We start from the raw sequence: 24,869 nt of genomic DNA, 5'->3' as shown, positions 1-24,869 counted from the left end.
ACAGCTTGACTAGGGACCTGTTTGAAGATGTTTGGCTGGTGTGCAGGAAGAATGACGAGACACACACACACACACACACACACACACACACACACACACACACACTGCACTATCAGGGTGGCATCATCCATCTTGTCGTAGATGGCAAGACGCATTCCTGACACAGACGAAGAGATAAAAGATTACATTTTGACTTGACTATAACTGATATTGCTGTGAATACAATAACAGTAAATGGCAGAACAGAACAGTGTATATATATATGTATATGTATATATATAAACTGGGTGACTCTTCACCACTCACCCTGTCTGACAGGAGTGTGATAGAGATAGGGAAGAACACACACACACACACACACACACACACACACACACACACACACACACACACACACACACACACACACACACGCTCCTGTGTACCTTTCACACAGACAGAAAGAACTGATGCAGGGCATCGTGACCATCAGTTAACCTCAGGCATCAGTAAGGACTTCCTGTGAGCTGCAGACATTTGAGAAGTGTGTTGTTATTACCATTAGAATTTATTCTCACACTGTGTGTACTTTGTGTGTGTGTGTGTGTGTGTGTGTGTGTGTGTGAACGTACACACATTTTACTGCTATCCCAGTCAATCATTATCAACATTGTCATGTTAAACTTTATCTTCTCTCATAACCCCACCGCTCTCCTTTTTGTACAAAACAATAATGATAACATTTATGCTTACATTAATTTTGCTTTTGTGTAGTTTAATTCATCTAATATTTTTTTAAATTTTATTATTCTAGCTGTTTAATAGGTATTATATGATCATATTATTTTCTATGTTTTTCTTTTCATTATTTCATTTGTTCGAACTCATAGTTCCTGAATTCAATAAAAAAAACACATTCAAACCAGGAACCAAGTAAGAATTTATTTTTAACACTGCTCCAGATCATTTTCCCACAGTGTCACGGGACTGATATATTATTAATATTATTATTATAATTATTATTATTTAAAGACCTATGATTTTCTTTTCTTTTTCTTCTTAATATAATGAGAACAGGCCAGCTGTTGTTGTTGGAAAGCGTACGTCAGCGTACGGTCTGCAGTGGAGGTAATAAGAATTCCTGCAGGAAATATGAGAATAAAAAGGTTTAGGTGGTGGGTGGTGGTGAGAGGAAGGACACGCTGATCCTGCAAAAGACTTTGGATGAGAAACGCAATTGAATCCTGATGAGATACACATGAGTTCAGTCTGGAGCTGGTTGGAGAACTGATCCTCTCTAATCCAGATTTACACCAGGCCATTCATGTAGCTGAAGGGGCTGATCATTTTGGAGGTCTGAACTGGAGGTTTAAAGTGTGCACTTGTGCGGTTAGTTCATATACACGCAACACCAGGATTCATCTTTAAAAATCCCTAAAATGTAAAATAATAATAAGAATAATAGTAATCATCATGATGATATAGAAGCATATATGGCTGGTTGGTTGGTTGGTTGTTCCGAACATCTTGGAGAACTAACCACAGATCTTCTGTGGATGTAGGCTGGAAGAGCACATCTTAACACTTCAGTCTGCTTTGAGAAAATACAAATACCAAAGGGTGGTCACAACCAAATACTGCTTTGATTTAGATTTATTTTTTGTTATTTATATTTTGTTAATTGCAATAATAAATGATTATTAGCACTTTTACCTTCATATCATTCTTACAAAAAAATGTTCCACAGTACTGTATAAAAATATTACTTTATAAAAAATATCACTGTGTGTGTATATATATTTAGAAATATTCCATAATTAATGACTTAATATTCCAATATAAATGCATAATATTCAATTACATCTAAAACAGATAAAAACCAAATAAAAAAGGAGACATGAAACAAAAAAAAGTATAGAACACTGTTACTGAGAGAGAGAGCAACTGTGTGTGTGTGTGTGTGTGTGTGTGTGTGTGTAAAGTGGGTCTCTGATTTCAGGTTCTTGGGTTCCGCCCTCCAGTGTAGGAGTAGAACTGTACATTTTCATTCTGACCAGTTTAGGGGCAGATCCCCCAAACACGCACACTCGCACACAGACACACACACATGTACACTACACCAAAATAAGGAACCGGTTTAAATCTGCTGAATCACTGCAGGAGGAGAAAATCAGCAGTTCTTTGAGCTTTGAGGACTTCATAGATTTTACATTCAGGAAGTTCATAGATTTTTCTCACCCAAAATAAAACTTCAGTTCTTTGTAAATATTGTTAACGGAGATGTTTGGAAAGTTTGTGCTGTGGGAAGAACATCCGTTTTGGAGCTTTGGTTGTGAGGATCACATCATCATGGAGGAATTACCCGTGTCTGGAGATGAAGCTGTAATTTCTTTTCTCTGTCATTTAGGAAGAAATTAATTTTTTTTTGTAGAGAAAATAAATGTTGAACTTCTGTGGAAATCTTTCCAGAAGCACTGATTTGGAAAGATTGACTGGTGCTCCAGTGTAAAAAAGAATCAAAGGAACTGAGAGAAATTTGTTGGAGGGTTTGGAGTAGCTGCTGCACTGCTGGGTAAAACTGAACCGTTGCTTCTTCTCTTTTGGTAAGAACAGTCTGGACTTTTTGGGTTTGTGAAGATCTTCTCACTGATCTTCTGAGCATCTCAGAGGACCTTAGATTTGATGATGGTTAGGGCACAATGGCTAGATATTGCACATTAGTATAGAGTAGAATCCTAATGATGACTTCACCAAGCTTTGGCTTCACTCAGGAGCAGGTGGTGTGTGTGTGCGCGGTGCTTCAACAGGGCAAAGATCTCGAGCGGCTCGGTCGCTTCCTGTGGTCACTTCCGGCGTGTGACCGCCTGCACAAGAACGAGTCGGTGCTTCAGGCCAAAGCGGTGGTGGCCTTCCACCGAGGAGACTTTCACGAGCTCTACCGGATCCTCGAGAGCCACCAGTTCTCCACACAGAACCACGCGGGGCTGCAGCAGCTGTGGCTCAGGGGACACTACGCTGAGGCTGAGAGGCTGCGTGGGCGTCCGCTTGGTGCTGTAGGGAAATACCGTGTGCGCCGCAAGTTCCCTTTACCGCGGACCATCTGGGATGGAGAGGAGACCAGCTACTGCTTCAAGGAGAAGTCACGCTCAGTGCTGCGAGACTGCTACACACACAACCCGTACCCGTCTCCACGCGAGAAAACACACCTGGCCAACACCACCGGACTGACCACCACACAGGTCAGCAACTGGTTCAAGAACCGGAGACAGAGAGACCGAGCTGCTGGGGCCAAGGACAGGTGAGTGTTATCGTAGTGCACGCACGCACGCACGCACGCACGCACGCACGCACGCACGCACACACACACACACACACACACAGCCAGTTTAAATGTAAATTCAAATAACAGGAGTATTTTCTGTAAAACCATGAAGAGATTCGTTCTGATGTGTAAAGCTGCAGAAACTGAGAGAGAAACACACATTGTCTGATTTAGGTCTGATCAGCGTCTGCATCTGATTTTGTGTTCATTTGAATTTATTTTTCCTCCACAACGTGACAAAGTTTAAAATTCTATTTCAGCCTCTTACATTCAAAGAAATAACACAGAAATTACAGCAGACTGAAGTGTGATGACAACCTTGTGTGTGTGTGTGTGTGTGTAATTTTTTTTTTTTTTTTAGAGGATAGCCATAATAAACCTCTTCAACTCTGCAGCTCTAAGGCGGGAAATATAGAGCAGTTCTTACTGTTATGGAGCCCCACCCCAGATGCTTCCTCAAGAAAACCTGGACCTAAAACTTGGCTGAAGCCAGAACCTGGACTCGAACACATGAACCTCTCTGCTGAACAAAGAACATCACTGAGCTGGGACCGTAAATATTATAATAATAATAATAATGATGAGAGAAATAATCATTAAAAAAACCATTTAAATAAATAATAATTATTATTGTGATGAAGAGTGCTGTGTGGATCTCTATTACTGATGTTGTTCCATAGAAGAAACTCCAAGAAGAAAGTGTCCTTATAGTGATCCAAATCCCCCAAAAGATCCCCTTGAAAACCTTGCGTATAACTGGCTATTAACTGTGTAAGTGTGGTAATCCAGACTACCCGCTCTCCTCCCTCCCTCTCAGCAGAAAACTCTCTATCGTTGATGGTGAACTAGAAGATGAAATGTGAGCTCCTGCTTTTCCACAGAAGAGGGTGGAGACCAGAAAACCACTGAATCTTAAACAGGAATTCCTGAACAGAGAGAGAGAGAGAGAGAGAGAGAGAGAGAGAGAGAGAGAGAGAGAGAGAGAGAGAGAGAGTGTGTGTGTGTGTGTGAGGTGAATGAGAGGTGAGTAAATGAATGCATTAATCCAGGGGTCTTCAATGTTTTTGTTTTTTTTTATCAACATTTTTCATAAACATTATCAAACACAGCCACTGATTTTTATAGAAACCTATAATATTACACTAGTTATATTATGTTAAGACAATTAGAACTATGTTGTTGTTGTTTATGCATCATTGTCTGTATATTTTGATATATCTTCAAATCTTTCAAAAAGATTTATGCATCATAACGAACATATTTTGCAATTAATATGTATTAAGTTGTTCACAGTTGTCTTTTCATTTAATAGATTTGCAGTTTCATACATTTTTTTTTACTTTCAGGTGGACGATTATACATTTGCATCAACTTCAGCTTTAAGTTTAATAAAACTTTAATGTAATAATTTTATATATATATATATATATATATATATATATATATATATATATATATATATATATATATATATATATATATATATATAAACACACACAGTACAGACCAAAAGTTTGGACACACCTTCTCATTCATTTCAGTTTTCTTTATTTTCATGACTGTGAAAATTGTAGATTCATAAAGTAAACTCTTTGAATGAGAAGGTGTGTCCAAACTTTTGGTCTGTACTGTATATATATATATTGACTTTCTCAGGTGTTCAAATACTTATTTTTTATATATATATATATATATATATATACATACAGTGAGGAAAATAAGTATTTGAACACCTGAGAAAGTCAATGTTGCAATTACAGAGGTCAAACGTTTCCTGTAGTTTTTCACCAGGTTTGCACACACTGCAGGAGGGATTTTGGCCCACTCCTCCACACAGATCTTCTCTAGATCAGTCAGGTTTCTGGCCTGTCACTGAGAAACACGAAGTTTGAGTTCCCTCCAAAGATTCTCTATTGGGTTTAGGTCTGGAGACTGGTTAGGCCACGCCAGAACCTTGATATGCTTCTTACAGAACCACTCCTTGGTTATCCTGGCTGTGTGCTTCGGGTCATTGTCATGTTGGAAGACCCAGCCTTGACCCATCTTCAATGCTCTAACTGAGGGAAGGAGGTTGTTTCCCAAAATCTCGCAATATGTGGCCCCGGTCATCCTCTCCTTAATAGAGTGCAGTCGCCCTGTCCCATGTGCAGAAAAACACCCCCAAAGCATGATGCTACCACCCCCATGCCCCCTCGTAGGTGAGAAATCAGCCCAGAACTACACGGGAGGAGCTGGTCAATGACCTGAAAAGAGCTGGGACCACCGTTTCCAAGGTTACTGTTGGTAATACACTAAGACGTCATGGTTTAAAATCGTGCATGGCACGGAAGGTTCCCCTGCTTAAACCAGCACATGTCCAGGCACGTCTTAAGTTTGCCAATGACCATTTGGATGATCCAGAGGAGTCATGGGAGTAAGTCATGTGGTCAGATGAGACCAAAATAGAACTTTTGGGTCATAATTCCACTAGACATGTTTGGAGGAAGAAGAATGATGAGTACCATCCCAAGAACACCATCCCTACTGTGAAGCATGGGGGTGGTAGCATCATGCTTTGGGGGTGTTTTTCTGCACATGGGACAAGGCGACTGCACTGTATTTAGGAGAGGATGACCGGGGCCATGTATTGCGAGATTTTGGGAAACAACCTCCTTCCCTCAGTTAGAGCATTAAAGATGGGTCGAGGCTGGGTCTTTCAACATGACAATGACCCGAAGCACACAGCCAGGATAACCAAGGAGTGGCTCTGTAAGAAGCATATCAAGGTTCTGGCGTGGCCTAGCCAGTCTCCAGACCTAAGCCCAATAGAGAATCTTTGGAGGGAGCTCAAACTCCGTGTTTCTCAGCAACAGAAACGATGATCACAGAAGATCTGTGTGGAGGAGTGGGCCAAAATCCCTCCTGCAGTGTGTGCAAACCTGGTGAAAAACTACAGGAAACGTTTGCCCTCTGTAATTGCAAACAAAGGCTACTGTACCAAATATTAACATTGACTTTCTCAGGTGTTCAAATACTTATTTGCAGCTGTATCATACAAATAAATAGTTTAAAAATCAAACATTGTGATTTCTGGATTTTTTTTTTTTAGATTATGTCACTCACAGTGGACATGCACCTACGATGACAATTTCAGACCCCTCCATGATTTCTAAGTGGGAGAACTTGCAAAATAGCAGGGTGTTCAAATACTTATTTTCCTCACTGTATATATAAAATTATCTTTGATATTTTCATCCATGGTTTTTTTTTGTTGTTTGTTTAGTTTTTTTTTTTTTTTTTTACAAAGATTTATTTATGATTTAACATTAATTAGCAGACCCCTGGTTGAAGACCAATGCATTTATCTGTGTGTGTGTGTGTGTGTGTGTGTGTGTGTGTGTTCTCAAGCCTGATATCTCAGAAGCGTTCATTATTTTTTCATGATTCCCTGCTTTTTCTGATACTCCGCTGAACGATCTGCTGTTTCAGGGCAAGGCTTATAATAATAATAATAATAATAATAATAATAATAATAATGTTAATTTGTCGAATATTGTTTACAAAAGACAAACACTTTAAAACACTTAACAAAATCTTTTTGTTAAAAAGATAACCAAATATATTTTTGTTAATTAAAAGGTGAAAATGAACTAAATGTTTAATGTAACTGTTCTTCAATTATGTCCTGTGACGTTTAATTAATCAGCTGTATTAAGAGTAAAACTTGTTTTGTCTATAGCAGTAGTTCTTAAAATGTAGTTCGGCCCTCTAGTGGGGAATAAAGACATGACAGATGGGGAACAATGAACGGCAGGAATTATATATTTTTTGCGTTCTTCATTAATATTCATTTATGATTTTCTCTATAAAAATGAAGTTTATACACTCAAAGCAACTACAAACAAACAATAAGATCATTAATGCAAGTAAATTAAAACAACATTTGTTAGGTTACATTACATATTTCTTACTTATTTTCTCTATATTTAAACTTGGTGCTATTTGATGTTATTGATTATGGAACTTGATAAATCAAACAATTAGACATGTTTAAACTTGAACTATTTCATTACCTATTTAGTGAAAATTCCCCAAAGTGGGGAATGGCAAAAAAAAGGTTTGAGAACCACAGATACAGTATATCGAGATGTTCTAGGGACGTTCTGCCATCTAGTGGCTGCGATTAGTCATTACATGGTATTTATGGCATCTGGCAGACGCGCTTATCCAGGGCTACTTATGAGTTCATATATATGAGCAGTTGAGGGTCAAGGGTCTTGCTCAGGAGCTAAGCAGTGGCAGTTTGGTCGCACTGGGATTAAAACTGGGAAACTATCAGAGGTCGAATATCTTCAACACAGAGTTACCACTTTCTGAAAATAGCATCAACATAAACAAGAGCAAAGCATGGTTTCAGTAGAGTACATAACATTTTCAAGCAACACATGAACGCATAATTTTTTACCATGACTACGTCCTATTAAACTAATCACATCTGCATGTGTGCTCAAGAATTCGCATTAATACCGCAATTAGATGATGTCGGATGTACAAAACAGGCCCTGAGCTAAAGGCAAGGCAATACGGAAAAAAAAAAAGAATATCATATTGTTATTTGTGTGTGGTTATTTGGTCAGTAAAATGGTATTTATTTAGTCTACTTTAATCTAAAGAATCCTGTGTAGGAAATGTATAGTACTTTTAGCACATGGCGAGTGTTAAACACACCCTGCTGTGATGCAAGTGTGATGAAGTTCATTTCTGGGTCTCATTACAGCATTAACACAAGTCAGGACACGGCATTCTGCAAATTAATTACGTAACCAAGATGACTGCTTCTCTATTAGGTTGGGTTTTGGATGCAGGTTTTAGCCCCTGGTACATTGAGGGAATCAGGTCTGCCCCTTTAAAAAACAAAAAGCAAACAGAAACGAACAAAAAAACAAAATGATAATCAATTTATTGACATTTTCAAGTTTTGGCTTCTGAGTTTCATAACAATAAATAAACAAATGCCCTTTGAGGTAAACTGCTGTAGACGAATGCTCCTGGTCTTAATATATTACACTCAGAGCACCGAGTTTATGTTTGTGTGTAAGATCCCTCCTGACGAGTCTTTTGGTTTTTAGGATAAATACTGGACTCTTGCTCCTTTCATTGTGTAGCAACACAAAGCACTCATGCACTCATTACTGGATACAAATGACTACATATCTTTAAAGCTCCAAATAGTTTTAGTGAATAAACCATAGAAAGCATTGGGGAGAAATGAGCTCAATCAGACGCACCCTCTTAAGGAAGATTTGACCAAATTGTGTCATTACATTTCATAATAAATCATTATGTCCCTACATGGTGAGAAATCCTCTTAACAAGGGGACAGAGTTGGTCTTTATGTAACTACAGTGTTACAGCTCATAACTGTTTTTCTGACTCATCTGAATCAAATGATGTGGAATCAGATGAGCCAATACGATACATACGTTTTTATTTTTTTTAATTACAAATACTACTTCAATACGGTGAATTAAAAATATGACAAAAAAAGTGATTTTGTATGGATATGAAAAGTTCTCGGTAATGGCAGCCCACATACTGGTCCCTCGAATGAGCACGTTGTGCCCGGCTGTCGTTTTGCAGGCTAAAAAGACTTTAATCTTTCTTTAAACCCAAACTCAGAATTGTTCCATCAATAACATAGGTCAGGAATTAGATCAGGAATTAGCAAAGTTCCTTCTCTTGGATTTCCTGGTTAATGTTTCGCACCGTGCTCTTGATGAGACTATGTAACTTTATCATTCTTCAGCTGCAGCACCGTGTTTAGTGTTTTTACCTTCACACTCAAATCTAATCTGCTCAACTGCAGCCTGATTACTGAAGAAAAGGAAAGTGATCTCTTAGAGAAGAGGATGAGGGTAGAGAGGCTCTCTCTCTCTCTCTCTCTCTCTCTCTCTCTCACACACACACACACACAGTTTTTGAGTTTTGTCCCTCTTGCTTTAACTGAAGCCTCGGAAGAAAAGGATGTCAGGGTCCTAGGGGAAAGGGAGGAAGAGAGAGAGAAAGAGAGAGAGAGAGAGGGGTGCAACTGACTGAATGAAAAAAGAAATAAAGGAGGCAGGATGAAAAAGTGACACCGAAGTAAACTGAAATGGAGATTTAAAAACATGCAGAGGAAAGAAAGTAGCCGAGAGAGAGAGAGAGAGAGAGAGAGAGAGAGAGAGAGAGAGAGAGAGAGAGAGAGAGAGAGAGAGAGAGAGAGAGAGAGAGAGAGAGAGAGAGAGAGAGAGAGAGAGAGATGAGAACAGGTTTGGAGAGAGCTTTTTACTTACTTGGGGTTTCCCGGTTGGTGGGAATTACGTGTGTTTTGGCCCTATAATGTGTGTGAAACCCACACCATGCTGTTACAGCACACTGCACACTAACACATTGTTAATACACTTGTAAATAGAGGAAGTGCAGTGGATCAGCTGAGCCATGATCAGCACGTGTTTCTCTGATGTCTGCATCTTCAGTTCAGCCCAGGAGCTCTGATTCTACATTACTAAGCTAAAGGAGTTCATTGTTACTGTAGTTTGACACTCTGTAATTCATCTTCAAACAGCTCATGGTGATCGGAGTGTTACTGGACCTGTGGATCTCCTCGGTGTGTGACAAAAATATCATATCGTGATACTCAAGGTCATGATACGCATCACAATATGAATCATATCGCAAAACCCAACAACAATAAAGATGACGCTCAGAAGAAAGTGACACCACGTCATCAGCACAGCATCTGATCGCCACTGTTTATTCTGTAATGATTCAAACGAATAAATTAATAAATAAATGCATCACCATAATGACAATCCCAGAGAAACGTGTGCGGCCTAATCGTGTATCATGATATTGATATTACAGGATCAGTCAGAGCAGAACCCCCCACCAAACAAAACGTTTATTCATGTCTCAGTGAAAACTACCAAGATAACAACAAGAACCCAAAAAGGTAAAAGGAAAGCGTTTGGTTCCCAATGTGGCAGAGAGGACGAGAGTTCGGGTCATTATTCAGTTCATAACAACACAAAAAACACGGGGGAGAAAAAAAGAATTTAGACACCACACACCTCCTTCTCTTTAAATATGAAAATTAAAATTTATAGCTTATGAGTGAGGTTAAACTTGACCTACTGGCCATGTGAAGAAGCAAGAGTGTGTAAGAGCAACACACACACACACACACACACACACACACACAGTATGTGTACTGTTAATTCCAAATCAACTGTTTCAAACAAAAACAGATTTTAAAACTCTAAATATAAAGAACTATTTAGTATTTGGTAATGATTTCAAATATTGTGTGTGTGTGTGTGTGTGTGTGTGTGTGTGTGTGCGAACATCCTCATTACCTCTAAATAAACTTTGTGTTTTCATGCGCGAGTGTATAACACGAAGTAAAGCATTTATAACACATCTTAAAGCACCCATTCTACCACTGTACTGTAATCTCTTATACACACACACACACACACACACACGTGTCTGATGAAATGCTGTGATGTCGAAAAACTAAACAATTATTTTTAAAGCTTTAAAATGATTTCCTGCTAAAGCATATGCACAAAAAAGGGGTGTCAGTTTGGAAAACTGTTGTATTGACGAGTAATTAAACTATATCAAAAAACCCTGGATTAAAGATTTATTTTATAAACAATTTATATTAAAAAATAAGTCTTTTTCAGATAATTTTTACTTTTGTTTAGATTTGCAAGTAACATTATTTTGATTCCTGAGTTTCTGAGGTTTAACTAAAATGAGCAGCCAATCAAATCAGAATCAAATTAGATCAGGTCGAGGCCACATCAGATCAGGTCAGATCAGATCATATCAGGTCAGATCAGATCAGATCAGATCAGTATATACACAACCATATGAATAATAAAATCACCCCTGCAGGTGCAGCACTGTGGCTGTAGGTGGGGGATAAAAGAGGGAAACAGTAATAAGATGCTGGAATGTTTATAAGCACCATGTCGTCCCCTTGTCCACCATCATGAACATGGCAGAGCAATGCAGTGTTATAACAATTACACATGTCCACATTTTTGTGAAAATATTTATTTAAATCTAGAAAATGATGATTCTTTAAATATATAATTTATTATTGTTATTTTTTGTTGTTTTGGTGGAATGTAACACTTTATTTCGTACCAAACACATTGTACATCGCCTGGCATCAAAACAGCAAAGTGTTTTTCAGATCACTCTGCAGCTAATCATGCGTCTGGGTGAAGAAGAATGATGCCATTATATTACCTGCGCTACTGCTCCAACTAGACCCACAAACTGCTCTCAATAATAAAGAAATTTAGATTATTAAATGTTTATTATTAACAACACAGAGAATCCCTGCCATCATAATGTGTATAATTAAACAGTAAACTGAATGAATGAAACCATCAATAAAATGAAAGTAAACCATCAATGAAACACACTACAATGTACTACTACTTCCTGTTTATTGCCCCGCCCTTCTAGTTTGACTGACAGCTGAGTTTTTTTTTTCTAATTCAATCTATCAAAACACCACAAAATGACCAGCACAGGGTTGTGATTATTCTGCTCTTCATTTGTTTATCGCCTGGATATAATAGAGTATAGAAATCCACTACAACAAGGAAAATCTGTAGAAGTCAAATATTGTTTAGTTTTTGTCCTTTTTATGTTGAAAGAGTGCTTCAAGTGCGCTATAAATGCTTTCTTAGGTCAGAGTTATCACATGAAGTACAGACAGGATGGATAGTCAGAGACAGACAGACAGACAGGATGGACAGGATAGATGAACAGACACAGTTCTATTCTGGTTTTCGGGTTTCTTCTAGTCTCAGTACATGTCAATTATAGATTGGTAGTAGAATATTTACCAGTCCACTCTGGGTTTAGATTCAGGATCTATCATTAGATCATCGGGTTAGTTCATATGAGATTCTATTTTGTTAGTGAATTACCCGGTGAGATTTTAACAGCGTTTAACACTCGCATATAAACACACACGGGGTGGAACATATCAGCACTGAGACAAAAATAAAATCAGTTTTTTTGCTTTGTTTTTTGTTTTTTAGGAATCTGATTTATTATTGAGGTTTGGGTTCAGCACGAGAGACGCAGCAACAAGGTAACCACCAGAACGCCAAGATATCAACACAACTTTGATACAGTGAACAGAATGCTGTCTCTGTGTGTGTGTGTGTGTGTGTGTGTGTGTGTGTGTGTGTGTGTGTCATGTTCTCCGTCTTAAAAATTAAAGATTTTACAGACATTTACAGCATTGCGCAAAGAGGGGAAACAACAATCAACAAATCCATCAGAAAGAATCCGTTATATCAATCACATCAATAACCATTCATTATATCAATCACATCATTCAAAACCATCATATCAAATCACATCCATCATATCACATCCATCACCGTCCATCATATCAATCTCATCATCACTATCCATCATTACATCACATCACTCAGATCTATCATGTCATTCACACCATACACATCAAACACATTCACATCCATCACATTCACATCACCCAGATTCATCAATACATTCACACCCATCACACCACCCACATCATACAACAGACAGCAAGCCGAGCTGAGCGTGGACACATGTGTGGGGACGTGTATCGATAGCTGATTACTAAAAAATAGGGATGAACTGAGAGTGCGTGTGTGTACCCCAGCATGATTACTGCTTGGTGAACCCATCGCCTGTTGCCTTGTTCTTCCACCCTGAGCCAGCGAGTCTGCTCCAACATCCATCACATCATTCAATTCCATCACATCCCACCACCCACATCTCATTACATCACACCACCCACACCCACATCTCCTCATTCACACCACCCACACCCACATCTCATCATTTACACCACAATCACCCACATCTCATCATTCACACCAGCCACATCTCATCATTTACACCACCCACATCCACGTCTCATCATTCACATCACATCTCACCACCCACACCCACATCACACCATTCACACCACCCACACCCACATCTCATCATTCACACCACCCACACCCACATCTCATCATTCACACCACCCACATCCACATCTCACCTCTCACATCACCCACACCCACATCTCATCATTCACATCACCCACATCCACATATCATTTACAGTACCCACATCCACATCTCACTATTCACACCACCCACACCCACATCTCATCATTCACACCACCCACACACCCCCAGCGAGTCTGCTACAACATCCATCACATCATTTATTTCCATCCAATTACACCACCCACACCCACATCCCATCACCCACACTCACATCTCATCACATCACACCACCCACATCCACATCTCATCATTCACACCACCCACACCCACATCTCATCATTCACACCACCCACACCCACATCTCATCATTCACACCACCCACACCCACATCTCATCATTCACACCACCCACACCCACATCTCATCATTCACACCACCCACACCCACATCTCATCACATCACACCACCCACACCCACATCTCATCATTCACACCACCCACATCCACATCTCATCATTCACACCACCCACACCCACATCTCATCATTCACACCACCCACATCCACATCTCATCATTCACACCACCCACACCCACATCTCATCATTCACACCACCCACATCCACATCTCATCATTCACACCACCCACATCCACATCTCATCATTCACACCACCCACATCCACATCCACATTACATACTGGCAGCATACAGTGTTCACTTCAAACATGTTCTTGAAAGTGAAATGGAAAAAAAAAATCGGAATAAAACATAAAACAAAGAAAACGTGAGAAAGCATCGGTGTAAAGAAGGACAGACAGACAGACAGACAGACAGACAGACAGACAGACAGACAGACAGACAGACAGACAGACAGACACACAAGCTGAATAATGTAACAGTGGTTCCAAGGCTATGTTCCAATCCAATTTTATAATTATATTTAAATAATGCACCCTCATCCACTTCTCCTAGAACCTCAAATCCTCTCCGGCACCATCTTGTATGATTTATTTATTTTTTAAATCAGCGCTTAATTCAGTTACGACTCTGTGAGCATAATTTACCCAGAATGCTCTGTTGAAATACGAGTTTTCCTTGTTTTTTTTTTATTTTTAGGGAAAAAAAAACAAAATCAAATCAGTTTACAGTCATATATAAAAACTAACTCTAACCAACAAACCAACAAGTAATCAAAGTAAACAAACTACTAAACAAATAAAAGAAAAAACTAAACATTGTAATCTCAATTAATAATATATATAAAAAAAAAATGCAATGTAGAAAAAAAATGCAAAACACCAAAACACAAATATATAAACTAAATATCAAATGCAGTAACACTTTACGTTAAGGCTTTATAACCTCGTTAACATTAATTATTTACGTGTTCTAATTAGTTTATATATTTATGTTATTTAATTAACACCATTCGGTTAAAGGAGCCTTAATGCAAAATAATAATAAAATATAACCATCATGACCGATTTCTTAGACGTTTGCGCTCGCGTGTGTGTGTGTGTTCCTGAAGTTAGTCATTATGATTGTGGGAGCGTGGCTAAGTTACACCCATGTCCACGTATATTGTGTTTAGTCCCTCTCATTGACTCGTTGGGTTATTATCTTGTAATTACAGCTTTATTACACAGTAATAAGGGCTCGGACTCACACCCACTGTGCTGTGAGTGTTACACACCTCAGGAGAAGAAAACAAGGGCACACTTCGGAGGAATAAAACACGAGATTGGAACAAAGCCAGGAAAATTACACAATCAATTATAACAATAATAATAAAAAATAAATTCTTAAAAAAAAAATTACAACGTTACAGTGTTTTGTGGATCTGAAGGAAATTTCAGCATTGCACACACACACCCACACTGATTCACTCACTCGCTCTTATACTCACTCACACAGTCGCTCACACTTTCTTGAGCTTAGCTTGGTTGTAAGGAAGAGTTTTGATTATTTATCCCATCTAAAAATTAACAAACATTTAGAAAGAAAAACATTAAATCTGGACTGTAAAACACACACACACACACACACACACTCTTTCTCTCTCTGTAGCAATGTGTCCTATGTGCCATTAAAGAAACCTTAACAAGCAAACAATACAAAAGCAAAGAAACTCTGCGCTGTAGTCCCGTTATGGTTTACCCGTTTCATCAAAGGAGCAGGAAAAAATGAAGTCAGGCGTGTGCCGATGAGCGGTTTGACGCTACACTGCGATATTCAGAACACACAAAGTGGCTGTTATGGAGAACGAGAAGAGGAACGCACTGGGATAGGAGGCGAGTCCACTCCAGAAAATCTATTTAAAAAAAACAAAAAAAAAAAACAAAAAAAAAAACAACGAAGCCACCTGAGATCAGAACACAAAGTAGAGACGAGTAGGAACTGAGGTCTTACCGCCTTAAAAAAAGAGGAAAAAAAAAAGCATTTCAGAGCGAGCGAGTTGAAAAGTTCCGATGGCGATACGAAGTCATTTTATCACCCGTCATGTCCAACCTGGAACATGGCGTGAGAGACACTACCATTGTGATGTAAAGAAGAAAAACATCGCTTTAGAAAATTTTTCTAACTTTATACAGGTAGTCCCCAAGTTATGATGGAGATAATATGGTAAGTGGAGACATGGTCCAGCCTACCCAGGAGTCTTAAAGAATGGTGATCACTGTGGGGTATTATACTGTCATTTATTAATTATGTTACAAATTACAGTAGCCAATTTAACAAAACAGTGCAATTTACACTACCATAAATGAACTTTGCAGTATGTGTATATACACACACACACACACACACACACACACACACACACACACACACACACACACACACACACAGTAATCCCCCATTTATCGATTTGGTTACGTTCCAAAACTGCCCATGATAAACAGACGCCACTCCAAAAACGCTATTTTATGTATACAGTACTGTACTGTATTAACATTTTACTTCATTTAATAATTACTAATTATATTTTTTATTAATAAATGTCATTATTTCAACATAAAACCAATCCCCTGTAAGTTTTTTGGTCTATCGTGCTGTCCACGAGAGACGGGGAAAATCAGCCAAACTAATTAGTTATGTGGCGAATGCAATTCCGTGATAAACCGGAGGCGCGAGATTCGAACCGCGGTAAAGCTGGGGATTACTGTATATATGTGGCAGCGGCCGTGTGCACGAGCGGAGGTTGCAGTCGGACTCAAACTGCTTCAGGGATAAAAAGGAGGGAGACAAGAGTTAAGCTTGGGTTTTGAAACACCTAAAACACAAACGCTCCAACAACGAGACAGCTGAACTCCGTTGACCGCTGGCGAGAGAAAGGCATCTCACAAGACGGGAGTTCCGTACATCCTGGCAGCGTCCCGACGTATCATAAAAAATTTAAATGGCGCACAAACGTTTGTATATTTTTTTTTTTACAATCTTCATCAAAAAATCATAAGAGGAACCATCGTAAATCGGGGGCTACCTGTACATGAACTTGAGGAACAGTCAGGAACTCTACAGAGTCTGAACTTTATTAGAGTTCCTGCGACACACACACCTGAAGCAGAACGACGGCGCCCAGCGCACATGGTGTCGGACGTGAAGCATTATCCGTGTGATTAGTTTCAGCACACAGTTACGTTAGCGGCCCCAGAAACGGACACACGGACAGATTATTTATTTTGAAGGAACACGACAGTGAAGTGCCTGGTTTCTGCGTACTTCTTGTACCTCACTGTGGTGTTGTGTTACGCTGCCATGGCACCTAGCAGGCAACCCCTGATTGGAACACCCACTAACACAACGACCAATCAGAGGGCTCGGAACCTCAGCTTCCTGATCAGGTTGTTGGTTTTTCTTTTTATCCTGTAATTCCCCCAAATTGTTGCGATATAAAACCGCAGCCTTGGCACACATCTAACGGAAACGTAGCAAAACAAAAAGCGTCTGAGCTGCAGGGATCTTACTGAGAGTTAACGATTCCTATGGCAAGGCCAATAGTGCATAAAGGTTTTCTTTTTTTTTTTTTCTTTCGTTTTTAATATTTTATAAGATTTAGGTTTTTTTTTTTTTTTAACATTTAATAACAAGCTGCATTTGATACAGACTTTTTTTTTTTTTTACACAATTGCACTTCAAAAACAAATATACAAATACACACGATGATGTGAATCAAAATTAATTACAGCCCAAAAAAAAAAGAGACAGATATGAAAAAAAATAAAGGAATAAAACGTCCGGTTGTGAGTGTAGATGAGTCTAAAGGGATGATTCCCTCGTCCCTCTTCTTCGGGTGGCGTCCCGTTGTTTCTGCTGTGCGTGTGTGTGTGTGTGTGTGTGTGTGTGTGTGTGTGTGTGGGGAGCTGGAGCAGTCGTGGGGAAGGTGTGTATGTTGTTAAACGCTACCACACGTCATCAGCGGACGCAGAGTCCTTTAGTGAGAGAAGAGGAAGAAGAGCAGCCATGTGAGATGCCACTTAGCGACAACTCTGCGTCTGTGTGTGTGTAGTGTTGCTTTACATGTTACTGTAATGATAAAGGGAACACTGGATGGTCATACGGTCAATTCCTGTACTGAGCTAAGCTTCTGGACCAATCAGATTGCAGCATCAGGAGAACTAAACACTGTGTGCTTAAAGATGTCTCGTTTTAAGGGTTAACGAGCTGTAATTAGTTTGTTAATGTGTCCTGTCCCTCCCTCGCACACACACATTCAAGATGCTCAATCAGGTGTGTTTAACGTGGATGTGAAGTGTATAACCCTGTTTCAGTGATATTAGTAATAATTTATATGCCAACAGAATACACAATATTGTAAGTTTACACTTAATACATGCCTGCACACACACACACACACACACACACACACACACACACACACACATTTACTCACTGTGTCCTCATTCCTGTAGGGGTTGAGTTTGTTATATACTGCTTCAATAACGCTCCGCCTATAAAATTAAATAAATAAATCAGTCAGTCATTTATGCCTGTCTTTCTCTATCTCTTTCTCTCTCTCTCTCTCTCTCTCTCTCTCTCTCTCTCTCTCTCTCTCTCTCTCTCTCTCTCTCTCTCTCTCTCTCTCTCTCTCAGAGTGAGCTAGCCACTGCAAATCAAACTAATTAATATTCATTATCACACCGATCTGGGCTTCTGATTGGGTCAACCGATACACTGGGGAAAGCTTTAGATCTCAATAACAGCAATTCTGTACATCTGAACACAGTCTCATGCCTCTCTGAGCGTTCCTACACTTTTTTTTATTGCAAAATTCCATACTTTTCCAGACTCAAATCTACAGACTTAAACATTTTCCAGACCATATTCAACATCTAAAAATGCTCTCCAAAGTGTATATATAATATTCTGGAGCTCAGCTGGCGAGGGGGTCCAGTAAATAAACCCTCGTCGCCAGCTGAGGTCTAGACAATTATATACCTAAAACACGAATTTATGATTTTTGCCCGCCTGAAGAAATGAGTTTAGACAACATTTTTTTTATTGGACACATTATAAATGAATTATTATAAGTAATAAGAAAAGAAAAAAAAGAAAGAAAAAAGACAAAGCTTTTGTTTCTGCTGAACTGAGATCACAGATCATAAGTAATGACCGCATACATCACTGGTTCAAAAAGATTATGTTTAACATTGCTGTCTTCTACGCTTTCATTTGCACTGGAAAAATATCATCAGCAATATCATTCAGAAACACAACCAAGCAAATAAAGTGCCAGTGTTTGAAAAATGAAAAAGTGCAAGAAACCCTTTAAGTCCATAAAAATGTAAATAACCTCATATGAAAATGTAATTCAATTCAAAATCTTTAAGTGAACTTAAAGGAGGAATCATTTAGAAAAACTCGGTTTTCAGCATCAACTCTCCTTATTTTTTGAGAATTGCATTGTTTTCCATTGTGGTGAGAGTAGGGAGCAGGTTACGAAGAGCCTGGAGGGGTGGAGGTACATGCTGGAGAGAGGGGGAATAAAAGTCAGTAAGAGTAAGACAGAGTACATGTGTGTAAATGAGAAGGAGAGCAGTGAAGTGGTGCAGTTGCATGAAGAAGAGGTGGAGAAGGTGGAGGAGTTCAGGTACCTGGGGTCAACAGTGCAAAGTAATGTAGAGTGTGTTAAAGAAGTGAAGAAAAGAGTGCAGGCAGGGGGGAGTGGGTGGAGAAAAGTGGCAGGAGTGATTTGTGATAGAAGAGTGTCTGCGAGAGTGAAAGGAAAAGTTTATAAGACTGTGGTGAGACCTGTGATGTTGTATGGTTAAGATACATTGAGTAAAAGACAGGAGGTGGAGCTGGAGGTAGCAGAGCTGAAGATGTTGAGGTTTTCATTGGGAGTGACGACGATGGACAGGATTAGAAATGAGTTTATTAGAGGGTTTTGGTGACAAGGTGAGGGAGGTGAGATTAAGATGGTTTGGACATGTACAGAGGAGGGACATGGGGTATATTGGTAGAAGAATGCTGAGCATGGAGCCACCAGGAAAGAGGAAAAGAGGAAGACCAAGGAGGAGGTTCATGGATGTGGTGAGGGAAGACATGCAGGTAGTTGGTGTAAAAGAGGCAGATGTAGAGGACAGGGTGGTATGGAGACGGATGATCCGCTGTGGTGACCCCTAATGGGAGCAGCCAAAAGAAGAAGAAGAAGCAGCATTTTTTTTCACTTAATGAAAGTTTCTTCCGTTTTTACGCATTGTTCTCTGCTGCCTTCACTGCACATCTGATCATAGCAACAATGCGCATAGTAACTCTACGTCTCTACTGAGCAGACCTGGATGTGCTTGATATAAATATTATTTTATTAGAGCAGTGGTCCCGAACCCCCGGGCTGCGGACTGGCACCGTGGCGCAAAAAAGTTTGGGGACCGATGTATTAAAGAATAGCGTTTGGCATATATTTATTTCATCTTGTGGTCCGCCAATACTCAGTGTTCTTTTTCCTCCACATACTAATCCAGACCTGGCAATCACTCAAATATAATTCCATATTTTTTTTTTTTAATGTGTAGAAACCCTGCTCTCTGGTGCAGTGCATTCATACTGCCACAATACAACATTCTGCTGTGATATTTAATTCAGTGTGTGTGTATGAGATATCCTTACTTGCTGGCCAGCTCTCCGCCAGGCGGTAAGTTTGGGATGCTCTCTGACGCCAGCGCTCGCATCACCTGCAGAAGATCTGGCACTCCGTCGTCATTCTGCTTCTTTAGGATCTCTACAGAGAGAGGAACAGGGAGACAAGTGTGTGGTCATAGGAGTGTGAAATAAAATACATAGCTGGCTGCACGTTGGAACCTCACACGGTATTCCATACCCTCTACTCGGTTCTCCAGGTATTTGTCGAGTTCTGCTTCTCTCTTCACGGCCTCGGGAGAAACCTTCGGCGCCCCGCTAAAGCACACCAACACCACACTCATGTTGTCTCTGCTTCCCTGGAATCATCACAGAAACGGAAGACATCTTTAGCATTAGGTCTACAAGCGCCTTCTCCTGTCATTTATATATCTACAAGCTCCTTCTCCTGACACTCAGTTGTCTACAAGCTCCTCCTCCTGTCATTTAAAGATCTACAAGCTCCTATTCCTCTTACTCTACTCCTCTTACTCAAATGTCTACATGCTCCTTTTCCTGACACTCAGATGTCTACAAGCTCCTCCTTCTGACACTCAGATGTCTACAAGCTCCTCCTCTTACTCAGACGTCTACAAGCTCCTCCTCCCGACACTCAGACGTCTACAAGCTTCTCCTCCCGACACTCAGACGTCTACAAGTTACTCCTCCCGACAATAAGACTTCTACAATTTCCTTCTCCTGACCCTCAGATGTCTACAAGTTGCTTCTGCTGGCACTCAGATGTCTACAAGCTCCTTGTCCTCCATCGATGCAGTGTGAGTTGCAGGTTTTCTCCTCACCTTGTACAGACAGGTATCAACGATCTCGTTACACACTCTCTCCAGGTCGTCTGTGACCTGCAGTCTCGAGCGTACGAAGTCACACAGCTCCTCATTGGCCATCACGTCCCAGATGCCGTCGCAGGCCAGAACGATGAATTCGTCCTCAGCTTCACACCGCTCAATGGCGTAAACCTCAGGCTCGGGAGAAACAAGCTGCTCCGTGGGTCCTTTACCACTCACACACTTGTAGTCGAAATCGCCAAGAGCTCGAGACACAGCGAGAGAGCCGTTGACGCGCTGGACAAGGACATAATGAAATAACACTCAGAAATAATAAGGCTTCCAACATCAGTATAAAACGCTAACACTAGTCTTGTGTGGTGTTGTGATGAATGCGTGCTCACCTGGATCATGACGGATCCCCCTGCGTTCTGGATGCGCTGTTTCTCCAGCGGGTTGCTGGGTTTGTGGTCCTGTGTGGAGAAGTGCACGGCGCCGGCGCGGCTCAGCAGCCCCCGAGAGTCGCCGCAGTTAATTAGGAAGATACGACGTGGCGAGATCATGGCACCCACCGCCGTCGAGCCGCTCCGGTTTCGCTCGGACATCTCCCGCATGTGCTCATCAATCTGCAGGAAGCCGGTCCTGATCCCTGATTTGACGCGCTCCACATTAGGCTCCTCCTCCCCTCCACTGCCCCCCTGAACCCCAGTACATCAGACATTCGACACTGAGCGACTGTTTCACTTGATTTTGCTGTATGCGTGCAGGTGTGTCTGTCTGTGTGAGTAAGAGAGGCTCACCTGGAAGTCACGGTTGCTGGTGATGTGCTCTAGCAGGTGTTCACAGCAGTATCGGGCGACCTGAGAACCGGCGTGTCCGTCGTACACGGCGAAGAAGGACCATGGCTGGAGACCGTGCGGGAGGCCGATGACGGCCGTGTGAGCGTCCTCCATCTCCACACGCCAACCCTGCATGCTGCTCACGCCGTAGCGCAGCCCGTTGCCCTCGCCGTGAATGTTCTGCTTCTCCATCTTCGGCTTGTCCAGGAACGCACCCATCACTCACGGCTCACACACACCTGGAGTCACAGATGGAGCGCGATCAGTACTACGACTACCAAAAAGGCCTGTTCGTATCCTTCCAAATGATATTTTAAATCCATGCATTCGGCAAATTATCCCTTACTCCACCAATCTGTTTAACTGCGTATCCATCTTTCTATCTACAGGAAACACTTTACTAGACCAATCTATCCATCGATCGATCCGGTCATTTATACATCACCGATCTTCATTTCACTTTATCAACTTATTCATCCATCTACTTACATATTCCCTCAATCCTTTCATCCATCTACTGGTCTATCGCACATATCCATCATCATTATTATACACACACACACACACACATAAGACACACTGGTCGTCCTTGTATGGCAGGGAGATTACCTCTGGTTCTCTCTCTCTCTCTCTCTCTCTCTCTCTCTCTCTCTCTCTCTCTCACACACACACACACACACACACACACACACACACATATATATATATATATATATATATAAATAAAGATATAAATACACACCACTTGCACTTAAAATAGCGAGCTTTATCCACAGTTTCTCACACACAGAGAAACATAGAAACACACACACGTCTGCAGTTTACTGTAAATAATAGGCAAATGATGTATTTGGTATTTGTTGACTGTGTGCGTGTCTGATTTCCGTAAACTATTTCATTATGTGTTCAAAAAAATGAAAGAAAAAAAAAAGGCCTGTAATCCAGTCGCGTAACTCGTTTCTTTCATTGGTGTCGTGTTTATTTCCATTTGATTGAAATGAACGCATTACGTAATGGCCTGCGTTTTTTTCCCCCGTCCGCATTCCGACAGGTCCCGCCCCCTCGTCCCTGATTGGCTAATACAACCCCGCCCCCTGCACCGGATTGGCCAGTCTGATATACGTGCGGGTAAAGGGAGACTTTCTCAGCAAATCCCAGCATAAACAGGGGGTGTTTGTAGGAATACGGGTGGGAAACGGAATGAAAAAATGGTCAAGTGTCAAAAATTGGACGGTTTGTAACAAATTGAGAGCTGTGTGTGTTAGGAGGAGAAAATCTACACAAGTTAAAATCTAATAAAATACACTACCGGGAGTACACTAACGAGACTAGTCGTTAGCTCGTGTTAGCTAAGTGACGGCTTAAAAACTTCATATAGATTTAAAAAAAAAAAAAAACTAAAAATATCTTACCGTAAATCTAGGAAGGTGTGAAAGTCGTCAGTACTAAATGAGGGAAGTGTGGAGACAGCGGTGAGGTAAAGAGCTGAGCTCGGAGGCGGACAGGAGCGCTGAGGTAAAGTGTTCAGTCAGTGACAGCGCGGCTCTTCCCGCCGTTTATCAGCCTGCTGTGCATCCTCCAGCTTTACTTACTCATCGGAATGCGAATCTAACCCGCCGCTAAACGAGATTTCTGTATAAAACGTGGTGCTGCGCTCCCCCCGGCCTCCAGCGCGTAAACAACCCCACCAACGGCCAGCGCCAGGACCCGGATGTACAACCAACAGAGCTGCTACCCTCTCCCACTGACGTCATCAAGCCGTCGGACCCGGATGTGGCCTCCTGCGCGCCAATGGAATTTATTTTAAATATTCATAGGAAAAAACATATAAAATTAATAAATAAAACATAAAATAAACATATAAAACATTGTTATTTTATGTTTGTTTTATTTGTTATTTAAACAAAGTAAACAATAAAATAAACATCAAATAAACATACAAAATATAAACATTAAGCATAAAATATAAACATATCAAATAAACATCGACAATATATATAAACACAAATATAAAATAATGTTTTTATTCATTATAGATCATTTATATATTATGCCAGTGTTCCCCAAACACATTTAATATTAAAAATGCCTCTGTACTTTAGAATGAAATTCTGCTTGAACTAGGAGACCCAAACCTGTTCCAGCAACGTTCCTGTGCACAAAGCCATGAAGATCTGCTTTCCATAGGTTGGAGTGGAAGATCTGTTATAGAGCTTCAACCCTATTGAACACCTTGGGATGAATGTGAACACTGACTGCACCCCAGACCGCCTCACCTCACCTACATCACTTCCTGACTTTACTAACATTCTTGTATCTGAAAGAATCTGCACAAATCTCCATAAGCACACTCCAACATCTGGTGAAACATCTTCCCAGAAGAGTGACGCTTACTATACACACCACTTCATCAAGAACAAGATCATGTTAAATATTTGTAACTACTACTGAATATACAGTTGTGCAATCATTAATATATTTTTCTTATTTATTTTGACGTTTATCTAAAGTGGTGCAATGTACTGTATATTAAATCCGTTTTTTATGTAGTTGAAATCTCTTCAAAATGATTTACACACAAACACACATTTGTTGGCTGCGCAAACAAAAATCATACATTATATAATAAATTAAACTGCAAGAGAATTTAAACGTGTTAATAATCAATTTATAATAAATGATCAATAGTAACAATAATAATAATTATTATTATTATCAGTAGTAGGAGATCTGCAATGAAGTGTTTCTATCAGCTTGACCATCCTAGTAAATAAAAGTTTTAAATGTGCAGTTAA

General features: G+C 40.2%; 2 protein-coding genes and 2 long non-coding RNA genes across 6 annotated transcripts; 2 read left to right on the top strand and 2 right to left on the bottom strand.

The window, feature by feature from the left end:
- Positions 1-1,817: 1,817 nt before the first annotated feature.
- Positions 1,818-4,633, top strand: LOC310725285 (homeobox protein six1a-like). Of its 2 annotated transcripts, XR_014533292.1 has the most exons (3): positions 1,819-3,277; positions 3,663-3,854; positions 3,982-4,633. XR_014533292.1 is itself a non-coding variant. In XM_083540137.1 (2 exons), exons 1-2 carry the CDS (start codon positions 2,718-2,720, stop codon positions 3,667-3,669), a joined length of 567 nt encoding a protein of 188 aa, XP_083396263.1. In that variant the 5' UTR covers positions 1,818-2,717; the 3' UTR covers positions 3,670-3,941. The 2 variants fall into 2 exon arrangements, 1 of the variants encoding a protein (XP_083396263.1); XM_083540137.1 differs by lacking the exon at positions 3,982-4,633 and having other exon boundaries at positions 1,818-3,277; positions 3,663-3,941.
- Positions 4,634-8,217: 3,584 nt separating this feature from the next.
- ppm1aa (protein phosphatase, Mg2+/Mn2+ dependent, 1Aa) lies at positions 8,218-24,656 on the bottom strand. Of its 2 annotated transcripts, none has more exons than XM_083540059.1 (9): positions 24,210-24,656; positions 23,487-23,855; positions 22,036-22,313; positions 21,640-21,933; positions 21,254-21,532; positions 20,656-20,773; positions 20,445-20,556; positions 18,229-18,286; positions 8,218-9,315 (listed from the first exon to the last, which is right to left on the bottom strand). In XM_083540059.1, exons 3-9 carry the CDS (start codon positions 22,291-22,293, stop codon positions 9,280-9,282), a joined length of 1,155 nt encoding a protein of 384 aa, XP_083396185.1. In that variant the 5' UTR covers positions 22,294-22,313; positions 23,487-23,855; positions 24,210-24,656; the 3' UTR covers positions 8,218-9,279. The 2 variants fall into 2 exon arrangements, with proteins under 2 accessions (XP_083396185.1, XP_083396186.1); XM_083540060.1 differs by lacking the exon at positions 8,218-9,315 and adding an exon at positions 17,396-17,767 and having other exon boundaries at positions 24,210-24,580.
- On the bottom strand, positions 11,633-13,395 carry LOC310725316. Its single transcript, XR_014533309.1, has 2 exons — positions 13,288-13,395; positions 11,633-13,231 (listed from the first exon to the last, which is right to left on the bottom strand). It is a non-coding gene; the product is annotated as an uncharacterized lncRNA (long non-coding RNA).
- LOC310725323 lies at positions 13,633-14,591 on the top strand. Its single transcript, XR_014533319.1, has 2 exons — positions 13,633-14,137; positions 14,184-14,591. It is a non-coding gene; the product is annotated as an uncharacterized lncRNA (long non-coding RNA).
- Positions 24,657-24,869: the final 213 nt, after the last annotated feature.

This window comes from Silurus aristotelis (genome assembly GCF_946808225.1).
Source record: "Silurus aristotelis genome assembly, chromosome: 4".
Lineage (NCBI taxonomy): Eukaryota > Metazoa > Chordata > Actinopteri > Siluriformes > Siluridae > Silurus > Silurus aristotelis.
Note: the sequence above shows the minus strand (reverse complement) of the source record. Positions and strands in the feature narration are given on the sequence as shown.

Bases quoted from the DNA above. Each gene is read 5' to 3' on its own strand.
- LOC310725285 (XM_083540137.1), top strand. From the start codon at position 2,718: ATGATGACTTCACCAAGCTTTGGCTTCACTCAGGAGCAGGTGGTGTGT.
- ppm1aa (XM_083540059.1), bottom strand. From the start codon at position 22,293: ATGGGTGCGTTCCTGGACAAGCCGAAGATGGAGAAGCAGAACATTCAC. The intron at 21,934-22,035 runs GTGAGCCTCTCT...ACTGGGGTTCAG, and splicing joins CCAGCAACCGTGACTTCCAG to GGGGGCAGTGGAGGGGAGGA. The intron at 18,287-20,444 runs GTAAGGATATCT...TTAATTTTATAG, and splicing joins GGCGGAGAGCTGGCCAGCAA to GCGGAGCGTTATTGAAGCAG.